This window comes from Haplochromis burtoni, unplaced genomic scaffold, assembly GCF_018398535.1.
Source record: "Haplochromis burtoni strain Fernald_Lab_line unplaced genomic scaffold, NCSU_Asbu1 Contig_85, whole genome shotgun sequence".
Taxonomy (NCBI): Eukaryota; Metazoa; Chordata; class Actinopteri; order Cichliformes; family Cichlidae; genus Haplochromis; species Haplochromis burtoni.
Genome location: NW_024582446.1, coordinates 2,087,317 through 2,108,330, shown reverse-complemented (window position 1 = coordinate 2,108,330; position 21,014 = coordinate 2,087,317). Strand labels below are relative to the sequence as shown.

Below are 21,014 nucleotides of genomic sequence, written 5' to 3'. Positions count from 1 at the left end.
CTTTTGCATACAGCACAGTTATTGCCACTGTTGCATTTTTAGGGGCTAAATATGTTAGCTGTGTTGCTTTGCAATGAAGACAACTGTACAGCACCGTTTGCATAAGATTTGTTCCTGGTTTACATCCCTTGCACTGAATCGAAAGTGGATAACTGGAAATGGATAACTATCCATTTCTAGGAATCAAGTCCAGACACTGGAATGTGGTTTGATGGTCTGTTATCTGTTCTATATCTGCTTGTTCGTGTAGTGTTAATCTTTTGGGCTACATCCAGGACTTCAATCTGCACAATGCAGTGAACAGCTCGTCAGACGGTGCTTTAAGGAGTGCCTGATTTGCTTTGGCTTTGCATTCTATTGGTGAAACATAGCCTTTCAGTACCGGCTGAATGTGTTCATTTCTTTTTACCTTACAATATAAAGCGCCTTGAGGCGTTATATAGATAAAGTTTAAATGAAGTAGCCAATCAGAAGAAAAAGCTGGTGAGGAGGGTCGTATGCCATCCTGAAAGCTACTCTGTTCGAATTTAAAAAAATACAGCTGAAACTAAGAATAGTAGGTCTGACGTAATCACTGCAACAACTAACACTTTCTACATTTCTCAAATCAGACTGTAGATCAATTTTGTTGGAAAGATCACTTTCAGGAAATTATGAGGATTTCTGGAAATTACTTGTAAACAAAGTTACTACTTATCAAACATGAGAAACTGAGAAGTCAGTTCATTGGGTCCTACCTTCATGGAGGTTCATGTGCTCTTGCAGGGAGTGTTTGGTGGAAAGCGCTTTGGAGCAGACGGTACAAACAAATGGCTTTTCTCCAGTGTGCATGCGCTGGTGAGCCAGCAGAGTGTGCTTCTGGGTAAAACTCTTCCCGCACACCATGCAGTGGAAAGGCTTCTCACCTGGAGTTAAAGAAAGTAGTTGTACTTTTACAGGTGCGGATGTGATTAGTGACTGCTAAACTCTCGTCAGTTGTAGTCATCTGTACTTTCTATGAGTTTCTATTTTTCATTTTATTATTTTTTTTCAGCACAACATTTGAAAAGTTAAAACATTTATTTTTATTACAGTTGAGGGAATGAAGTCCTTTTTTTAAACGATGTCCAAAAACTCTAGAAAAAAAGGCCAAATTTGTATTAAACCTCCATTCTGACCTCTCTTTAAATCAGAGTGTAATTACCTGTATGAGTGCGCTGGTGAATCTTTAAAAACAGGTGGCTTTTGAAGACTTTTCCACAGTCCTCACATCGTGCCTCAGTGTCAGGGTATTTCCTTTTCCTGCCCCTCTTCCCAGGCTCCTTGTGTCCTGCTGTGTTATTGCCCACTTTGTAGCCCTTATATTTTACCGGTGGGTTGATTTTGCGTTTGCTCTGCCGGTTTTGGTGTTCTTCAGGGTCCTCATTTCTAGGCTGAGACTCAGTTTTTGGATTATCTTCTGCCTGTCGGTCCTCTGAACTCTCACATGGTTCTCTTCTCCCCACCAGCTCTGTCACAGGTGCACCTACAGCTTTCCTCGGCCGCCCTCTTTTGCGCTTCACCAGCTCTGCATCTTCAGCTTTGTTTGCTTGAGCATCATTGCATTTGACCCCTGCTGCAGAGCGAGTTAGGTCAGTGAGCACTTTGACAAGGTCACCGACTTCCATTCGATGAGCTGTGGCCAGGAGCTGCTCTGTGGCGCTCTCCTCCACAGACACCTGGGCGCTGTAGATGAACTCCAGCACTGCTGCAAACATGTTTGGTGCCATACCGTCCAGCCGGTGGGTGGACCGATGGATCTGATCTTCTGCTGTGAACATGACGGAGAAGTACTCACTGCTTGCTGCCAGCAGGGCTTTGTGGGCCTTGAACTGCACATCCTCCACGACAAGAGTAATGTCACACAGCAGGTCACTTTTCCTGAGCTTGTTGAATTTGCTCAGGATGCTCTGTTTATGTGACTCTGAATGAAGGTGAGCCATAAGCGATGAAGGTGGACTGGTTGATTTTTGAGACATCTTTGCCGCAAAAACAACCACATCTGTCCCTTAAATGAAAACGTATGAAAACAAAATGAGTGTACAGTTAGTTTAAAAGTTTATATGAACTCATCATGGGCATGAAGGTCATGTGATTTTGGGCTTTTAAAGAAGACATTTATGCCCATTATGATACGAATATATGTAAACTTCTGACCTCAGCAGTATATATGTTTGGCTTATATCAGAGGTTCAGTGCGTTTTTTTTTAATGTAGCCGAGTAGTAAATTAATAATAATATTTTCCATTTCAGTTAACCAAATATCCATTTAAGGTTCAAAAAGGGGTCTTAAAATGTTGTTTCTTTGTTTCCATGTATGGTAAGACAAGAATGTTATTGGGTAATTTAATGGTATTGCTTGTGCTATAGTGCCTTAAGGGTTAACTGCAGTTTTCCAAAAAAAACTTAACAAGAAATGCATCTTGGGACTTCCTGTTTACTTTTCTTTTTGTTGTGGATGTGGAACGGGAATGTTGTGAAGGAGTTAAATTGTTGGTAAGGAATTGTTAAATATGCACATAACTCATTGAAACATATTGTTATAATTGTAGTGCAGTGGCAAAACGTCAGTATTTTAACAAGATGATGTATTTCTTAAATGTATGATGCAAAGGACCTGTATGTGCAGCGTGGAGCGGCCATTTTCTCCATGCAAGGGATAAGTTGCGAGATCGTCTGTGTGCTCCAGTATTGCAAGTGAGCTGAGATTTCTGTGGAATGTAAGTGTTTATAAAAATGTATGTAACACTTCCACATTTTTTTAAAGGAGCCTTGTGTGATTTAGTTCTTTGTATTTTGTTCTGCACAGACAGAGGCCACTGCCGTATTTTTGTGTTTTGTATTTCATTTCATTTCTTTTATTCCTCGTATTGTATTGGCGCATCTTTGTTTAATCGGTTATTCTGTTACTTTGCCACGTTACCTCTCGTGCTGTGATGTTCAGTACAAGTCCATATGGCCGCTGTTTGACAAAAGTAAAGGTCAAAGGACCATTTATTTGGTTTATTCAGTCGTCATTGACAATAACTGCACATTAAGAACGCCAGTAATTGTGTCCTGTGTGGCTAACCATTTCCCAGGCTACATAAATATATGATCTTTTTCGTATTACCACTGCTATTACTACTTACTCATACATGACCAGAGGAATCTACATTATCCGTTTATCCATTAGTAAATGTTCAGTCTGTAAAAATGTAGGACAAATATTACTAACAGTTTTTCAGGAATTTGTCACATTTAGGACACCAGACATGGTTGGACTGTCCAAATACGAGTCTGTCGTGTAAGCATACATTTGGTATTATAGATCTAGAATGAATTTGTATTACAGAGCTGATTAATCTGTAGTGATCAGTCCTGCTAAACTAACAAATATTCTTCATATTACAATAAAATAAATAATAGAAGTATAATAAACTGTCTATAATGTTGGTTGTTGTTTTATCCTCATGTTTTCAAAATCAAAATTGAACCCATACTGGTATTTACATTCACCTCATACATCTTACAGATATTTTGCACTGTTCATCACGTTCATGCAGAGTTCACTGACATTCAGCTTAAATAATGTTTACAGACGAATGGATGTTAGCAAGCAAGCTAATTGTCTCAAAGCAAACAATGCACCGCCGCTGTCTTGAAAGCGGGGGCACGAGAAGCAGAAATGGCGAAGAATGCGACCGAAATAAAGCTTTCAAAAGAAGTTAACTAATAATTTTCGGTCTGGTGACAGGACTTGGACGTATTAACTGCGGTTTAATTTGAAGTAGTCAGCTTTTAGGACCTTACCTTCGCTCGCTGGACGGACCAGAGCGCGATATGAGCCACCTATCGCGAGATGTGAGGTTCTGACGAGATCCACGCCGAGCCGCCGACCCCTGAGGGTCGCACTTTTCCCCGTCGATCAACCCTTTCTTCTAGGTTAATAAAGGTTTGTTTAAATTGTTAAATAGGTGGCATTATGGGAAATTATTTTATTTTAATAACTCAGTTTTAGTTATTTTAAAAGTCCCACTATCATAGCTAATGAAATTTGATTCAGGAAGTGCACGTTCCAGAGAGAAAAACAGAAACACACAGCACCTGTTGTAGGTCTCTGGGGACATTTTCTGTGCGGGGGAAGAAGGAGACAGTTTTATTTTAGGTGGGTGGATACATTTGGATTGTCGAGCTTTCGGTGTGTATAAGGCTTATTTATCTGTATAGACATTTTCGATTCCTTACAACGCACTGCCACGTGCTTTATTTCATTAGTTGTTAGTTTGCACTCTGGAGAGCCATTCAAAGTTGCGCATTCATATTTAATATCGACACACTTTGACAGAACTGTGCTGCTATATTTGTTGCGATTTCTGCTCTTCTCGGGTAGGTCTAGGGATTTTTTTTTTAATGTCAATGGACTTTGTTTTTAAAGTGAGCCATACAACATGTATTTAGTTTAGATTATACTTCCATATTAAGCGAACTTTCTTCTAATAAAAAATAAATTTCAAAAGAAAGTTTTTATTTTGAAATGCATAACGAAAATAGAATATATTTTCCAACATCATATCAGCTATATTTCACTAATGTCTAAGCTATTCGTACCTTTCCAACAAAGCAGTTGGGAGTGGATTTTTGTATGGTTGCTACAACTTGCAGCTAGATATATAACTGAATTATTGTGTGATAATTCTAAGAAAAATACAGATGATTCATTTAATAAATATACTTCCACAATCTGTAAGACAGTTTCAGCTGCAGCAATAACTAGAATACACATTTATGCATTGTGAAAAAGAAATTAATGAGGAGAGCCTGTTAACTGAAGTTTGGCTGGTGGACCCCCTTTTCATTCCACCATCAATTCATCAATTCCCTCCAAACCTTTCTGGGGAGAACAACCCCCTCTTTAGCCATTTCTGTGCCTTTATCTCAGCTTTTTAATAAATGGAAGGTTGTCTTTTTGCGCTAGTAATGTTGTGGAGTTGTATTTTGTCTCGCATCAATTATATCGTCAGTTATATCGTTATTGCAAATTTTCAAATATATATCGTGATAAATATTTTTGGCCATATCGCCCTGCTCTAATTGCCACTGTGCATTTTTAGGGGCTAAATATGTTAGCTGTGTTGCTTTGCAATGAAGACAACTGTACAGCACCGTTTGCATAAGATTTGTTCCTGGTTTACATCCCTTGCACTGAATCGAAAGTATTTTCAAACGGTGGATAACGATTCATTTCTAGGAATCAAGTCCAGACACTGGAATGTGGTTTGATGGTCTGTTATCTGTTCTATATCTGCTTGTTCGTGTAGTGTTAATCTTTTGGGCTACATCCAGGACTTCAATCTGCACAATGCAGTGAACAGCTCGTCAGACGGTGCTTTAAGGAGTGCCTGATTTGCTTTGGCTTTGCATTCTATTGGTGAAACATAGCCTTTCAGTACCGGCTGAATGTGTTCATTTCTTTTTACCTTACAATATAAAGCGCCTTGAGGCGTTATATAGATAAAGTTTAAATGAAGTAGCCAATCAGAAGAAAAAGCTGATGAGGAGGGTCGTATGCCATCCTGAAAGCTACTCTGTTCGAATTTAAAAAAATACAGCTGAAACTAAGAATAGTAGGTCTGACGTAATCACTGCAACAACTAACACTTTCTACATTTCTCAAATCAGACTGTAGATCAATTTTGTTGGAAAGATCACTTTCAGGAAATTATGAGGATTTCTGGAAATTACTTGTAAACAAAGTTACTACTTATCAAACATGAGAAACTGAGAAGTCAGTTCATTGGGTCCTACCTTCATGGAGGTTCATGTGCTCTTGCAGGGAGTGTTTGGTGGAAAGCGCTTTGGAGCAGACGGTACAAACAAATGGCTTTTCTCCAGTGTGCATGCGCTGGTGAGCCAGCAGAGTGTGCTTCTGGGTAAAACTCTTCCCGCACACCATGCAGTGGAAAGGCTTCTCACCTGGAGTTAAAGAAAGTAGTTGTACTTTTACAGGTGCGGATGTGATTAGTGACTGCTAAACTCTCGTCAGTTGTAGTCATCTGTACTTTCTATGCGTTTCTATTTTTCATTTTATTATTTTTTTTCAGCACAACATTTGAAAAGTTAAAACATTTATTTTTATTACAGTTGAGGGAATGAAGTCCTTTTTTTAAACGATGTCCAAAAACTCTAGAAAAAAAGGCCAAATTTGTATTAAACCTCCATTCTGACCTCTCTTTAAATCAGAGTGTAATTACCTGTATGAGTGCGCTGGTGAATCTTTAAAAACAGGTGGCTTTTGAAGACTTTTCCACAGTCCTCACATCGTGCCTCAGTGTCAGGGTATTTCCTTTTCCTGCCCCTCTTCCCAGGCTCCTTGTGTCCTGCTGTGTTATTGCCCACTTTGTAGCCCTTATATTTTACCGGTGGGTTGATTTTGCGTTTGCTCTGCCGGTTTTGGTGTTCTTCAGGGTCCTCATTTCTAGGCTGAGACTCAGTTTTTGGATTATCTTCTGCCTGTCGGTCCTCTGAACTCTCACATGGTTCTCTTCTCCCCACCAGCTCTGTCACAGGTGCACCTACAGCTTTCCTCGGCCGCCCTCTTTTGCGCTTCACCAGCTCTGCATCTTCAGCTTTGTTTGCTTGAGCATCATTGCATTTGACCCCTGCTGCAGAGCGAGTTAGGTCAGTGAGCACTTTGACAAGGTCACCGACTTCCATTCGATGAGCTGTGGCCAGGAGCTGCTCTGTGGCGCTCTCCTCCACAGACACCTGGGCGCTGTAGATGAACTCCAGCACTGCTGCAAACATGTTTGGTGCCATACCGTCCAGCCGGTGGGTGGACCGATGGATCTGATCTTCTGCTGTGAACATGACGGAGAAGTACTCACTGCTTGCTGCCAGCAGGGCTTTGTGGGCCTTGAACTGCACATCCTCCACGACAAGAGTAATGTCACACAGCAGGTCACTTTTCCTGAGCTTGTTGAATTTGCTCAGGATGCTCTGTTTATGTGACTCTGAATGAAGGTGAGCCATAAGCGATGAAGGTGGACTGGTTGATTTTTGAGACATCTTTGCCGCAAAAACAACCACATCTGTCCCTTAAATGAAAACATATGAAAACAAAATGAGTGTACAGTTAGTTTAAAAGTTTATATGAACTCATCATGGGCATGAAGGTCATGTGATTTTGGGCTTTTAAAGAAGACATTTATGCCCATTATGATACGAATATATGTAAACTTCTGACCTCAGCAGTATATATGTTTGGCTTATATCAGAGGTTCAGTGCGTTTTTTTTTAATGTAGCCGAGTAGTAAATTAATAATAATATTTTCCATTTCAGTTAACCAAATATCCATTTAAGGTTCAAAAAGGGGTCTTAAAATGTTGTTTCTTTGTTTCCATGTATGGTAAGACAAGAATGTTATTGGGTAATTTAATGGTATTGCTTGTGCTATAGGCTTAAGGGTTAACTGCAGTTTTCCAAAAAAAAAACTTAACAAGAAATGCATCTTGGGACTTCCTGTTTACTTTTCTTTTTGTTGTGGATGTGGAACGGGAATGTTGTGAAGGAGTTAAATTGTTGGTAAGGAATTGTTAAATATGCACATAACTCATTGAAACATATTGTTATAATTGTAGTGCAGTGGCAAAACGTCAGTATTTTAACAAGATGATGTATTTCTTAAATGTATGATGCAAAGGACCTGTATGTGCAGCGTGGAGCGGCCATTTTCTCCATGCAAGGGATAAGTTGCGAGATCGTCTGTGTGCTCCAGTATTGCAAGTGAGCTGAGATTTCTGTGGAATGTAAGTGTTTATAAACATGTATGTAACACTTCCACATTTTTTTTTAAAGGAGCCTTGTGTGATTTAGTTCGTTGTATTTTGTTCTGCACAGACAGAGGCCACTGCCGTATTTTTGTGTTTTGTATTTCATTTCATTTCTTTTATTCCTCGTATTGTATTGGCGCATCTTTGTTTAATCGGTTATTCTGTTACTTTGCCACGTTACCTCTCGTGCTGTAGATGTTCAGTACAAGTCCATATGGCCACTGTTTGACAAAAGTAAAGGTCAAAGGACCTTTACTTTGGTTTATTCAGTCGTCATTGACAATTCTGCACATTAAGAACGCCAGTAATTGTGTCCTGTGTGGCTAACCATTTCCCAGGCTACATAAATATATGATATTTTTCGTATTACCACTGCTATTACTACTTACTCATACATGACCAGAGGAATCTACATTATCCGTTTATCCATTAGTAAATGTTCAGTCTGTAAAAATGTAGGACAAATATTACTAACAGTTTTTCAGGAATTTGTCACATTTAGGACACCAGACATGGTTGGACTGTCCAAATACGAGTCTGTCGTGTAAGCATACATTTGGTATTATAGATCTAGAATGAATTTGTATTACAGAGCTGATTAATCTGTAGTGATCAGTCCTGCTAAACTAACAAATATTCTTCATATTACAATAAAATAAATAATAGAAGTATAATAAAAAACTGTCTATAATGTTGGTTGTTGTTTTATCCTCATGTTTTCAAAATCAAAATTGAACCCATACTGGTATTTACATTCACCTCATACATCTTACAGATATTTTGCACTGTTCATCACGTTCATGCAGAGTTCACTGACATTCAGCTTAAATAATGTTTACAGACGAATGGATGTTAGCAAGCAAGCTAATTGTCTCAAAGCAAACAATGCACCGCCGCTGTCTTGAAAGCGGGGGCACGAGAAGCAGAAATGGCGAAGAATGCGACCGAAATAAAGCTTTCAAAAGAAGTTAACTAATAATTTTCGGTCTGGTGACAGGACTTGGACGTATAAACTGCGGTTTAATTTGAAGTAGTCAGCTTTTAGGACCTTACCTTCGCTCGCTGGACGGACCAGAGCGCGATATGAGCCACCTATCGCGAGATGTGAGGTTCTGACGAGATCCACGCCGAGCCGCCGACCCCTGAGGGTCGCACTTTTCCCCGTCGATCAACCCTTTCTTCTAGGTTAATAAAGGTTTGTTTAAATTGTTAAATAGGTGGCATTATGGGAAATTATTTTATTTTAATAACTCAGTTTTAGTTATTTTAAAAGTCCCACTATCATAGCTAATGAAATTTGATTCAGGAAGTGCACGTTCCAGAGAGAAAAACAGAAACACACAGCACCTGTTGTCGGTCTCTGGGGACATTTTCTGTGCGGGGGAAGGAGGAGACAGTTTTATTTTAGGTGGGTGGATACATTTGGATTGTCGAGCTTTCGGTGTGTATAAGGCTTATTTATCTGTATAGACATTTTCGATTCCTTACAACGCACTGCCACGTGCTTTATTTCATTAGTTGTTAGTTTGCACTCTGGAGAGCCATTCAAAGTTGCGCATTCATATTTAATATCGACACACTTTGACAGAACTGTGCTGCTATATTTGTTGCGATTTCTGCTCTTCTCGGGTAGGTCTAGGGATTTTTTTTTTAATGTCAATGGGACTTTGTTTTTAAAGTGAGCCATACAACATGTATTTAGTTTAGATTATACTTCCATATTAAGCGAACTTTCTTCTAATAAAAAATAAATTTCAAAAGCAAGTTTTTATTTTGAAATGCATAACGAAAATAGAATATATTTTCCAACATCATATCAGCTATATTTCACTAATGTCTAAGCTATTCGTACCTTTCCAACAAAGCAGTTGGGAGTGGATTTTTGTATGGTTGCTACAACTTGCAGCTAGATATATAACTGAATTATTGTGTGATAATTCTAAGAAAAATACAGATGATTCATTTAATAAATATACTTCCACAATCTGTAAGACAGTTTCAGCTGCAGCAATAACTAGAATACACATTTATGCATTGTGAAAAAGAAATTAATGAGGAGAGCCTGTTAACTGAAGTTTGGCTGGTGGACCCCCTTTTTATTCCACCATCAATTCATCAATTCCCTCCAAACCTTTCTGGGGAGAACAACCCCCTCTTTAGCCATTTCTGTGCCTTTATTCTCAGCTTCCTGTTCCACCCTGACCTGCTGGGTCTGTGCAGAGGGCAAGTCTGCAAGTAGTTCTTTAAATGGTGAATTTGGAACTTTTCAGACCCCAGAAAAGCACACACATACACATGTATCTCTTATGTGACAATGCAGTAATTAAAACATTGTGTAATTATATATATTGTTCACTATTTGGCTGTTCATCTTCAAGAGCTTTAGTCATAGAAATGTATCATAATTAGTATCAGTAATACTAATCAGTAATCCTTAATGCACTCTAAGAAATGTCAGGGTGTTTGAGAGCCTGTGAGAAAGAGAGCTCTGTTTTGTAAGAGTTGCTTTTTATTTATTTGTAAAAGGCAGGATTGAGGCACCGTGAGTTTTTGAGGTCTCCTAAGGCAATATTAACAACAAAGTCTTTGAAACAAACACTAAATAATGAAATTAACAAAATGATTTTGCAACTTCTTGCGAAGTTGTTCAGGCTCGCTAGAAGTGAAAGTCTCAGGTTCAGCAGAGGACATTGCTGCACATACAGGGTGCTTTGTTCTTGTATATAACCCTAAAAGGACAATCAGAACTGTTATATTTTAAACAGCTACAGCAAATGCAAGACTTGGACATTTGGTACACCAGTAGCCTTTGTTTTATGGATAACTGCATGTACACTGCTCTTACAATGACTGTTTCGTAATGGACAATTTGTCGTTGAGTAACTTTTAAAAGGGAGTCATAACAAAGGTTATTTGGCATTTAGTAAAATTCTCTTGTCGTTTGAGGTGCAGAGCTGCCATGATGAAAAGCGTCAGGGTTGTGGTTGTTGGAGCTGGCGTGATTGGATTCTCCACTGCTGTGTGCATTGTTGAAGCTCTACCTTTCTGCTCTGTTACTTTGATGGCTGACAAATTCAGCCCAAACACAACAAGTGACGGAGCTGCTGGGATTTTGTTTGCTGCACAATTTCCAGGTAAGAAAACAGGATCTGTCTCAGAGATTTACACTACAGCTGCACCACATTATGCAATGTATATAAAAATAAAAACGCAGTGCACATTTGCTTTACATGATGCCTTTCTCCATCAGATATTCCCTTGCAAAGACAAAAACACTGGTTCAAGGACAGCTTTGATCACCTGTTGGCCATTGCTCAGTCTCAATGTGCACCAGAAGCTGGAGTAATGCTGAGCTCTGGGTAGCAATTACTTGTATACGATGCTGTAAAAGTTGAGTACTTAGCCCGATCCATTGTCGAACAACTGATTTCTCTACTAATTTCTTGCAGCTGGCAAATTTTTAAAGAGGTTCCAGCAGTTAAAAAACCATTCTGGTCAGAGTTTGTGATCGGCTTTCGACTCATGACTGATGTTGAACTGAAACGCTTCCCAGATCACAAGTTTGGTCAGGCTTTCACCACCTTAAAATGCGAATGCTCCACCTACCTGCCATGGCTCGAGAAGAGGTTCATCCCCTACATTAAACTTCTTTTATCACGTCATACTATTATATCCACAAGCTTTTAATTACAAATGAACTCTACTTAATTTAAAGTTCGTCATGTTAACATCATAAATTCTTCTCTAAAGGTTCAGAAAAGCTGGAGGTCAAGTGGAACAGAGGAAAGTCAACAATCTTCAAGAATTGAGTAACAGCTTTGATATCATTGTCAACTGCTCTGGTCTCGGCTCCAAAGCATTGGTGGGAGACACACAAGTGTACCCTGTCAGAGGCCAGGTCCTCAAAGTGGAGGCCCCCTGGGTGCAGCACTTCATTAGAGATGGAGATGGGACGACGTACATCTACCCCGGCATACGCAGTGTCACTATAGGTGGGACGAGGCAAGAAGGAGACTGGCGGCTGCAGGTGGACGACAGAGACACTAAGGGCATCCTGGAGCGCTGTAGTAGGTTGGAGCCGTCACTCAACAAAGCCAAAATTCTTAGCGAGTGGGTCGGCCTGAGGCCTAGCAGGAAGAACCCAAGGGTGGAGAGGGAAGTGGTGGAGCTGCAGGGCCGGCCGGTGCCTGTGGTCCACAACTATGGCCATGGGGGTTGGGGAGTTACCCTCGCCTGGGGTACTGCTCTGGACACACTGGGGCTGGTCAAACAGTCCCTTCATGAAATGGCCCCACAGCCTAAACTGTGAACACATTCTACATCCCACTTCTACTCAGGGCTACTAACACACCCTAAGCTAAGCACAGACAGAACACTTAGTAGATTTAGAGTAGATTTTACATAAAAAAAGACTATAAGAAACATGATTTATGGAAATATAATTATTTAATAATTTAATTTAACACTGGTGGAGTTTTAATTTAACTAATTGTTAATAAGTTTTCAGGATATTACATCATTATCATCATTACATCTTTCTGTAACAGTACTGTAAAAACATCAGATTTAAGAAAAAAAAAAAAGCATTTACTGTTGTTATTTTTATGCTTATAATACATAAGAACATTTTCTGTATCACTATTTCAGTGGAGATGTTTTTGCATTGTCTGGAAACATTCATTTTGTTATCATAAAAGCTGATTGCCTGTTAATAATTTTAGGTTCCTTTCACAGCAGATGTTTTGATTGGGGTGTTCCTAATATAATATAAACATTGTGTCAATAAACCCTGAAAAAGAAACTGCTTATTGCTTTTCTAGTTTGCGCCCGTACTTTGCCATCTGGGGCCAAATTGTCTGTATAGGCCAGCTGTCATTATTATATTCTATATTTATATATATACATACACACAACAACAACAAAACACTCAGTTCATATTAACAGTTTGAAAACGTTCCATTACAGTGAACCCAGAAGGAGTAAATTATTCATGAATGCTTTGTGTTGAAAAATGACAACTCTGAGCGAGCGCTGCTGCTTGTGTAACTGTTGGACTCTGCACAGCTCCACTGCAGAGACGAACCAGATTCAGCTGAATGGAGATCACTGAAACTGTGACCGAGGGGGTCAGTAGCGATATGAATGTGGTTTAACAGCGTAAGCACAGACCTTCACGTTTCCACTTTAGATGTCAAGTTTACACTGTTATATTTTCTTTGAAAACCTGTGGTTAGATTTTCAGAATTTCCATTTAGCTGAAAACCAGAAATCAACAGCTGTAAAGACACCTTTCTGTACTGCACTTACTGTACAGACCTTGTTAGAAACCGGCTCCACCGCCAGATTTACTTCTAAGTTCTTTTCGTTTCAGCCGACAAGCTTCAGAAGTGGCTGAAACTGAAGCACCCTTCCTTTCTCCTAGAAAGATGTGCTCTCTGTCGGGCATTACTGTCGGTAAGGGCTCTCGCTCTGGGTTTAATAAGGAAGGTGCAGCTACATGGTCGCTGGACCTTTTGGGTGGAGCTGTGGGTGGCGGCTCTGGGCGTGCTTGCTGTGTTGCTGTGCTGGTACATGCAGCAGTGTATGATGTCCTACATAAAGCGTGGGAGGATGGACGCACGACTGTCAGTGGGTTTTTTGTGCTCTTTATGTACAGATTTAAGTCTTTAGGGCGGAGGAGGAGTCTTCTCTTCTGATCTTTGTGGAGAATCGTCATGGAGAAGCAGCGGCGTAGCGGAGTCTGTGCTGCGTTTCTTCTTAGCTCCATGCAGCTGTGGCTCCTAGCAAAGGATCTGCTCTGAATACAACCTTTTATTGAGCTCAAACCGCGCTTTGGGAGGTTAGGATGGACATGGGGGAAGCATCTGGGTTTACTGTGGGATGAAGACTTGCTGGACTGGATGGAGGCGAGGGGCAGGGGGAGGACAGGGTACTCTGGGGATGGGAGGTGGCTGGACTCAAAGCCAGATGAAGATCTGCTGATGGTCGAGCGTGTCTTTTTGCCCCTTCCTGAAATAAACAAGTGGAGTGTGCGCAGATCATACAGCTGCCAGGCAGTTGTGACATGTATCTGGGTTAAACACAACAGCAGCAGAGCAGGGAGTCTTGGAAAGTGTCTACTTTGAAATGACACCAAAGAGAAAAAAGTCAAAACAAGCAGCTAAATGTGCACTAAAATGAACGATGGGTAAAAGAAAAGCAGCAAGCAGTCAGTTGTGGTAAAGCATGGAGCGATTTATTCCTCACACTCAACCACGACAGAAGCACACTTCAGAAAATGCTGAGACTTCAGGGCCCAAACATGCCACACTTCAATGAGAAGTTGGTTAAACATTTTAAAGTAGCCCTAAGCCCTCTGCATTTTTGTGCATTTACAATGATACAAAATGCCTTATTTTAAACACACTGTTAAGTAAATATTTTAATTCTGCTGCAATATGCAGTCTTCAGGCACGTGATAAAATATTGTGCAACATTTTACTGGACTAAAAAAAATTATATATATACACACAAACATCAGAATCTTAAAGGAAATACACTTTAAGGTGAGGCTGATCTGACATCTTAGTCCAATCACGTGACATTCAGAAAGCACAGCTCTTTGCATTTCGACAGTTTGTAGACTTAAGTCTAAAGAGAAAACCACTGTAAGCATGATACAGCTGTGAATAAAGCGAGCACTTACTGCAAAAATGTACTGTTTTTAATGTAAGTAGACCTAAAGCTTGTTTAAACACTCATCACACAACAGCCACCACTTTCAGCAAATGCAAAAACCACCACACAAGTCAACACTGCGGATCTATTTGTAGATCTGCTCTGCACGCAGCTTCTTCCAAGGCCTGAAAAATGTCACTGCTCAGCTCAACATCAAGTAAGTAAATTTGCTAGTCCCTTGTTACCTGTCCTCTGTATTATGTTGAGAAGGCAAGTGATGCCAACTTTCAGAAGCGCTGGACAGACACGTGACCGCAAAACAGTTTGATTCAGTGATGCAGAAACAGAAAAAAGTATGACGATGCTTGAGGGAAGAAAAAAAACTAACATGAAGCGCTAGAAGTAAATGCGACGACAGCAGAGTCTTTCCAGAAGAGCATGGAAACGGAATCTGGTGGATTGGAATGCTTGAGCTGGAGAGTCTTTCTAGACAGGGATGAGGCAGAGGAGGGCTGAAGAAGCGTACAGTGTTCACAGGCGGGTCAGGCTGTCATTACCGTTCTCCAGGTTCTCATTACTCTCGTAGCAGCCAGAGTCTCGCGGGGAGTCTCCCAAGAGGCCACGCCTGTCCGGCAGCAGCTTCTCCTGTGAGCTTTCAGACTGACCGCTTCGCTCTGGGTCGCTGCTTCCTGCAATGCACAACGCCGCCACCAGGGGCATGACAGTCAAAAGAAAGTCGTGCAAAACTGTGACTTCCAAGTCTAAACATGCATTCTTTCCGATGGCCAGCAGGGGGCAACTACTCAGACTTTGTTAGAAGAAAAAATGCCCCTCAGTCTCTTTACTTTGTGACCTCAAACAATTTCCCGATGTTATGATCCCAGTTGCTAGTTTCAAGCCATACATGAATTAAATGGTAAAATTTTGCAAATTACTGTGGCTATTTGAGTTAAAGAGGATTATGCAGGATTTGTTCATTTATTCTTCAAAATTTAACTATTAAACCATGAGATGCAGCAACAACAGAAAAAATGTCTACAGAAGCTGAAACCAAACTCGGAGTGTGTGTCTACTGCAGACAGTATTTAGATACCGATCTGTACATCTAAACCCTCAAATATTCTAATTTGAAATGTGGCCCTTGGATTGAGGACGTTTCTATGATAGAGCGAGACTTTCTATTGTTTGTCTGACCCACCATCATATTCTTGCAGCAGCTCCACAGCGGTGAGCAACACGGCTCTGTGTTGCGAGTCTGTGATGTTGAGTTCGTCCAGGTCCTCCTCCTCTAGCAACTTAAATGTGTCTAGATCCTCGTAACCGTTAAAAAGAAAGGTGGGCAGGTGCTCCTGTAGAAAGGCGATAATAAAAGGTGCACAAACAGATCCATTAACATATGTAAGAGGGATGCCATTTGAGCATGCACGTCTTGCAAAACAAATATGAAGTTAGCTTAATTTTAAAATTTCCCAACACAGATGAAAATGAAAAATAATCTATTTAAGCTACAGGTAAAATTTGTAAGTTTGACATTTTAGAAAATACTCCTATTGGCCTGCTGTGAGTAAGGTGAAGCTTAAGACTGAGAGGAGAGGGAAGCATCATACAAAATAAAGGCAAATCTCACTAACATGTTAAAACTCTTAATATATAACTATCACTTATATACTTACATATAACTAGTTGCTTTTGCACTTTATTTCCCCATTGATTTAACAAACAGTATGTAACACCTTACTAGTGAGGAGGTGGGGGAATAATATTAGTCTGTACAGATTTGAAGGTGGTTGCTGTTATCAACTCTCAAAAAGAAAGCAAGTAAGTGTACTTCCCCTGAATGTCAAACTGTTCCTTTAAATAGAGCTAAAGCCAATCACATGCAAGTATTTTAGTCACTGCTTTTAATCACAAATGTACGCCTTTCTTTACTTTGAGGTTGATGCGATCAAGCAGTTCCTCCACAGAGGTGGGTTTGGGTTGCCGGGCCTTTCTCCTCCTGCGTGTTTTCTTGGGCTTCACCTCCTCTTCGTTCAGAACATCCACATAAATGAACTTGAAGGTTCCGACTTTACCGTTGAGCATCCCCATCCACGTACCCATCGGAGGCTTACTAATGATTTCGATGATGTCTCCGCTCTGCGAATCGAGATAAGCTGAGCTTGAGTTTTTTTGTTTTTCAGTACGAGCTCATATCTAAGTAGTGAGCAATATAACATAGCCTACCTTCAGCTTTAGGGAGTCTGTGTCATAGGGACTTGGAGTGAAATCTGTGTGAACCAGAGCACGTCCACAGAAGGGTCCACGGTAAGGCAGCTCGTCTTCCTCTCCGTCCTCAGACTTCACACTCTCTCTGTTGCTGTTGGAGGAGTCGGTGGTGCCCACCGTCTGACCACCTGCACGAATCAGAAAAGAAGATGCCACATCAAGACCACAAGTTATCATGGGTCTGTTAGTATCTGACAAATATTATAAATGTTCTTCTTTACTTCAGGAGTTAGTTTTTTTTAACCACAGATGAATACAGCGAGATCAGAATGTTTAGACTACTTCAAAAGCGATAAACATCAAACATCAAGTTTAAACAAATACTGAGAGTTATTAAAATATACACGACACACAGACATACTCATGGAACTTTGTCCGCTGAGAGAACTCCTCAGGCTTTCCACGGACCCTCCTGGCTTCAGTTTGGGCTTCTCCAAAGAGTCCGAGTCTATCTGAGGCGAGTGAGGGCAGCTGGAAGAGCGATCTGGACTTGACTGGAAGATATAAGGACAAAAAAAACATTTATTACACTTGCTTAACAATCCTCACACCCATACTTTACAATGATAACACACATAAATGCTTCTAAAAACATACCTGCTCAGAGAGAGAACTATGGTATCGCTTGGAAATGTGTTTGCGCATCGTCTCTCTCACAGACTTGACTTTTTTACCCAGAGAGATACGAGGTGTTGGTGGGAATTTAACGCCATCTCTCAAATCCCCGTCTCCAGTTTTTATCTAATTTACAAACACAGAGAAGTAAAGAGGATGGAAATAAGTAAATCAGGTTAAACTTATAATTCATATTTATTTAGATGGCTTTAGGATTCCTTGCACAGCTTATATATTTTAATAAATCTTGTGTACTTCACATTTACTTTCATATCTGTGTCACAAATTTTTATGGCTCTCTATTTAATTTCATTGTTTTTGATCCATTCTTGTTGCACACAGTGGGCTACACAATACTGCGTATATTCTCTACATATTACAGACAATAAAGTTGACTTTAATTCAGGTCACATTTAGTGCCACATACAGTGTTATCGTTCTCAGGGCTGACTGCAGTCACTGAGCGGTTGGTCAGGTCGAATCCTCCAAAGCTAGAAGCTCTCTGTGAAAAAACAAGAGAAAGCAAGAAATGAGATTTTAGAGCACGGCCTGTCTTCTGCTGCAGGTGCAATTTTTTTCCCACCATTTATGCTTTTAAGCCACAAGAATAACAACATAAGGCTGACATAGAGAAATGACTAAATAAAAAGACAGTGTTATGGAAAATGTACACGTCTATTGGTTTGTTAGTTCCTGAGGTTGCTTATTATTCATTCTTAAATAGACTTCAACTATGTTTACGTTTAACCAGGATCAGTGATGGTGTATGGTACCACTGATAGGCACCAGTCTTGCTTAGTTAAGCATTAATCCCGAGTTTCTGTACAAATACAAGACAACAAGAAGATAAGAATAAATGAGGCTATTATGTACAAACTGTGACGTGTTTAGGAATTTAGAACTTTATGTGAGTGTGCCTTTAAGCCAGTCAGACTCTCTTTCAAACTAAAAGGCCAGTTTAAATGGGCAGTTTGTTGTTGCCTCATTGAGACGCTTAAATAATGGTACCAATGGTGCAAACTCACTAACAATGGAGGTGAAAGGATTCGTTACTAAACAATCTAGACTGCAGTCTTTATTTAAATGCGCCTGTGTACTCACCCCGTGGTGACTGAGTGGGTTGAGGACCGGGTGACGCAGCGCGCCATCGGTCACCGAGCGTGCAATTTTGGGTTCCTCACTGCAGCCCTCTGTTTCAGAAAAGGAAGAGCCTTCGCCTGGCTCCCGCACCTCCCCTGCTATGTTGGTCTCCTGGTGAATAGGGCTACCACTAGACTTGCTCAAGGTCTGGAAGGTCTTTTGGCTACTGCAGGTGTCCACACTGCTGGATGACGGTGAGGTGGTCAGGCTGTCCGGGTCTCTGTTATAGGAGAGTTGCTCCTGCAGGGTTGAAGCCAGGGAGTCCACTGGACAGACTAAAGGTTTCCTCTGCAAACCTGAATATAGAGAGATGCTGGCATCTCCACAGGGAAGGCCATCTGCATTCAGGCTCTCTGGTGGGTAAAAAGAGAACAGAAGAGAGTTTATTAACAAATCTAATAAAATCAGCAACTGCATTTATTAATTATTTGATAATAGCTGCAATTTGTGAGCCATTCATGGTCAATACTAAAGAAATAAGATTGTTACAGCATCTACTGCTTCAGAGAGCTTTTCCAATCTGCCAATAAAACTGTATTTGATACTTTTATCTTTGGAAACTTGTCAGATTGTGGTTTTTGAGCATTATTTAAAGCAGGGGAAAAGTAAAAACATGCTATAAATATGCCGCATAAATGCCACATTCAGCACCGCGGTGTGCCACACTGCTTCCTCTACCACATTAGATACTATCTGAGAGTAGTTTTAGTACCCTCTGCTCCAGGCCTCTTAGACTCATCAATCCTGATCAGCTTCTTCTTCGTTTTCCGGGTTGAGTTGACCAGCTTGTGGAGCCTCCTGAATGTGACAGATTCCTCTTGTTCGTTGTCTGACAGGTCGCAGGGCTGATGGAAAAGAATATTAAGAACTGTATTAATAGACAACCTCTGTAACAACACTTTGGCTCTGAGGCCTAATATTCTCAGTAGGTCAGAAGATATTATGCAACACTTTTGCTTTTTGTATACTACAGTGTGCAAGCCTAAAACTGTGAGCTATCTTAATTACTCTCATTTCTAGTAACTCATCAGCGTACTTGCTGTGGATGCTTTGCAACTATCTGTTGTAGAAGCTTGTAGCTTAATATAAATATATGTGGTAGGAAACCACAGTGATGACACTGGGGCCCCGTGCAGAGAGCTAACACATACACAGTGGGTCACAGCAGACTAAAAAAAGCCTTCTATGTACAGAAAATTAAATAGCTATCTGCTTGGAAATCACCTTAACCATTATCTGAAAATGTCAGTGGTGCATTTGCAGTCTTGGGTCATGCATGCTGAGCACTATCTGCTGACCAAAACATCAGCGGCATGCATCTCTCAGAACAGACATCGTGAGACCAAATGAAAGCTGATTAGCAGCTTGAAATATACAATAGAAGTTCAGAGTTAGAAGGAAGGATTTTTATTTTACAAAGGTCACATAAATACAAAAAAAGAGAAGAGTGAGATTGATACATATAGTAAAGAGAAACAGTCAGGCCATGCAGACTAATGTGAAAAATGTGCCCTGAACCTGAGCCCCCTAATCACCCCACCCACGCATAATAGAGCTGCAGCCTGCATAACAGAGCCCTGTGCTGAATCCACCCGCTCACCACAGCACAATAGGGGGTTAGGGCTTTGACAGCAATGAATAGAAGCTCGTCCAATGCCCTGCAGTTGGGAAAGGACCCTGAGCTGCAGGGCTTTAGAGGGGCCCTGGTTCATCATCGGGACAGAGCGAAAAAGAAAACGGCACTGTCAACGCCTCAGCAGCGTTGGCACGGGTAAATCGGAGGTCCTCATGCACAACACACTGTCTGAAGTAGCGATTCAGCATTAAAAAGCAAATAAGATGCCCTTAGAGACTTACGTTACAGCTGAACGACTCATTTGGGGTACTGGAGGGATCAGTGGACTCTGTGAGATCAGCCTTGTATGTCTGTCTGTTTTGTATTTCAAACTCCTTCAGCTGCAAAAAAAGAATGAGCCTGTTAGTTAATGATGTAGATTTAGAGTCTATAACGAGGAGCCAATCAGTCAAAGAGGAAGTAATCCTGGAAAATGTAGTATGTAGTATTTTATGATGAATTATAAAAATTGCATGATATTCACTGTGCAGATTAAACCCTAGTTTGACCATATATCTGCATAAGATTAAATCGTGCCAGGACTTTTTTTTTGTGATGCATGGATACAAAGTTTCCGACAATATGATAAGACTTTCTTGTAGTTTATCCATAAAAATGTGTGTTTCCCCCCCCACAAGGTCAAAGTAACACAGCAGCTGGATAATCTAAGGTTGAGTTTCTCTGGGATGCAGAACATCCTACCCGTGCCAGGGCTTCCTCTATGGAGATCATGTTTTCCTTCACCATCATCATCAGCTGAATTCGCTCCTCATCACTCATCGTAACTTCACTGGCCACAAACCCAACATCATCACCTGCAAAAATTAGCAATGACACCTTACATTAAGGAACACGACGAAACACAACGAAATTTAAGAAAAATTCTTAATGT

The 21,014-nt window shown here is 40.6% G+C and overlaps 4 protein-coding genes and 1 long non-coding RNA gene across 8 annotated transcripts in view; 2 read left to right on the top strand and 3 right to left on the bottom strand.

Moving 5' to 3' along the window:
• The window catches only part of LOC102304661 (zinc finger and BTB domain-containing protein 24), a 4,967-nt gene extending 2,970 nt beyond the window's left edge, over nt 1-1,997 (bottom strand). Inside the window, exons 1-2 of the mRNA XM_005926106.3 lie at nt 1,184-1,997; nt 738-905 (exon numbers count right to left, since the gene is read on the bottom strand). Coding sequence (XP_005926168.1) covers nt 738-905; nt 1,184-1,997 — 982 coding nt within the window. The remainder of the gene's footprint in view (nt 1-737; nt 906-1,183) is intronic.
• A 402-nt stretch (nt 1,998-2,399) lies between these two features.
• On the top strand, nt 2,400-2,946 carry LOC121814805. The gene is made up of 3 exons (XR_006054579.1): nt 2,400-2,514; nt 2,633-2,738; nt 2,828-2,946. It is a non-coding gene; the product is annotated as an uncharacterized LOC121814805 (long non-coding RNA).
• A 2,845-nt stretch (nt 2,947-5,791) lies between these two features.
• On the bottom strand, nt 5,792-7,065 carry LOC121814804 (zinc finger and BTB domain-containing protein 24-like). The gene is made up of 2 exons (XM_042222427.1): nt 6,252-7,065; nt 5,792-5,973 (listed from the first exon to the last, which is right to left on the bottom strand). Exons 1-2 carry the CDS (start codon nt 7,063-7,065, stop codon nt 5,792-5,794), a joined length of 996 nt encoding a protein of 331 aa, XP_042078361.1.
• A 26-nt stretch (nt 7,066-7,091) lies between these two features.
• ddo (D-aspartate oxidase) lies at nt 7,092-12,631 on the top strand. Of its 2 annotated transcripts, XM_005926108.3 has the most exons (6): nt 7,092-7,582; nt 7,701-7,806; nt 10,777-10,964; nt 11,081-11,189; nt 11,280-11,456; nt 11,581-12,631. In XM_005926108.3, coding segments are annotated over exons 2-6 (1,035 nt in total). In that variant the 5' UTR covers nt 7,092-7,582; nt 7,701-7,804; the 3' UTR covers nt 12,140-12,631. The 2 variants fall into 2 exon arrangements, with proteins under 2 accessions (XP_005926170.1, XP_005926169.1); XM_005926107.2 differs by lacking the exon at nt 7,701-7,806.
• Nucleotides 12,258-21,014, bottom strand: part of sash1b (SAM and SH3 domain containing 1b) — a 61,220-nt gene continuing 52,463 nt past the window's right edge. For all 3 annotated transcript variants that reach the window (XM_005926118.3, XM_005926119.3, XM_042222426.1), the window contains 12 exons: nt 20,825-20,937; nt 20,365-20,463; nt 19,220-19,352; nt 18,469-18,860; nt 17,795-17,869; nt 17,350-17,493; nt 17,114-17,246; nt 16,711-16,880; nt 16,417-16,623; nt 15,686-15,836; nt 15,045-15,176; nt 12,258-13,839 (listed from right to left, as the gene is read on the bottom strand). In XM_005926118.3, the coding sequence (XP_005926180.1) occupies nt 13,151-13,839; nt 15,045-15,176; nt 15,686-15,836; nt 16,417-16,623; nt 16,711-16,880; nt 17,114-17,246; nt 17,350-17,493; nt 17,795-17,869; nt 18,469-18,860; nt 19,220-19,352; nt 20,365-20,463; nt 20,825-20,937 (2,438 nt within the window). In that variant the 3' untranslated portion in view covers nt 12,258-13,150. The remainder of the gene's footprint in view (nt 13,840-15,044; nt 15,177-15,685; nt 15,837-16,416; nt 16,624-16,710; nt 16,881-17,113; nt 17,247-17,349; nt 17,494-17,794; nt 17,870-18,468; nt 18,861-19,219; nt 19,353-20,364; nt 20,464-20,824; nt 20,938-21,014) is intronic.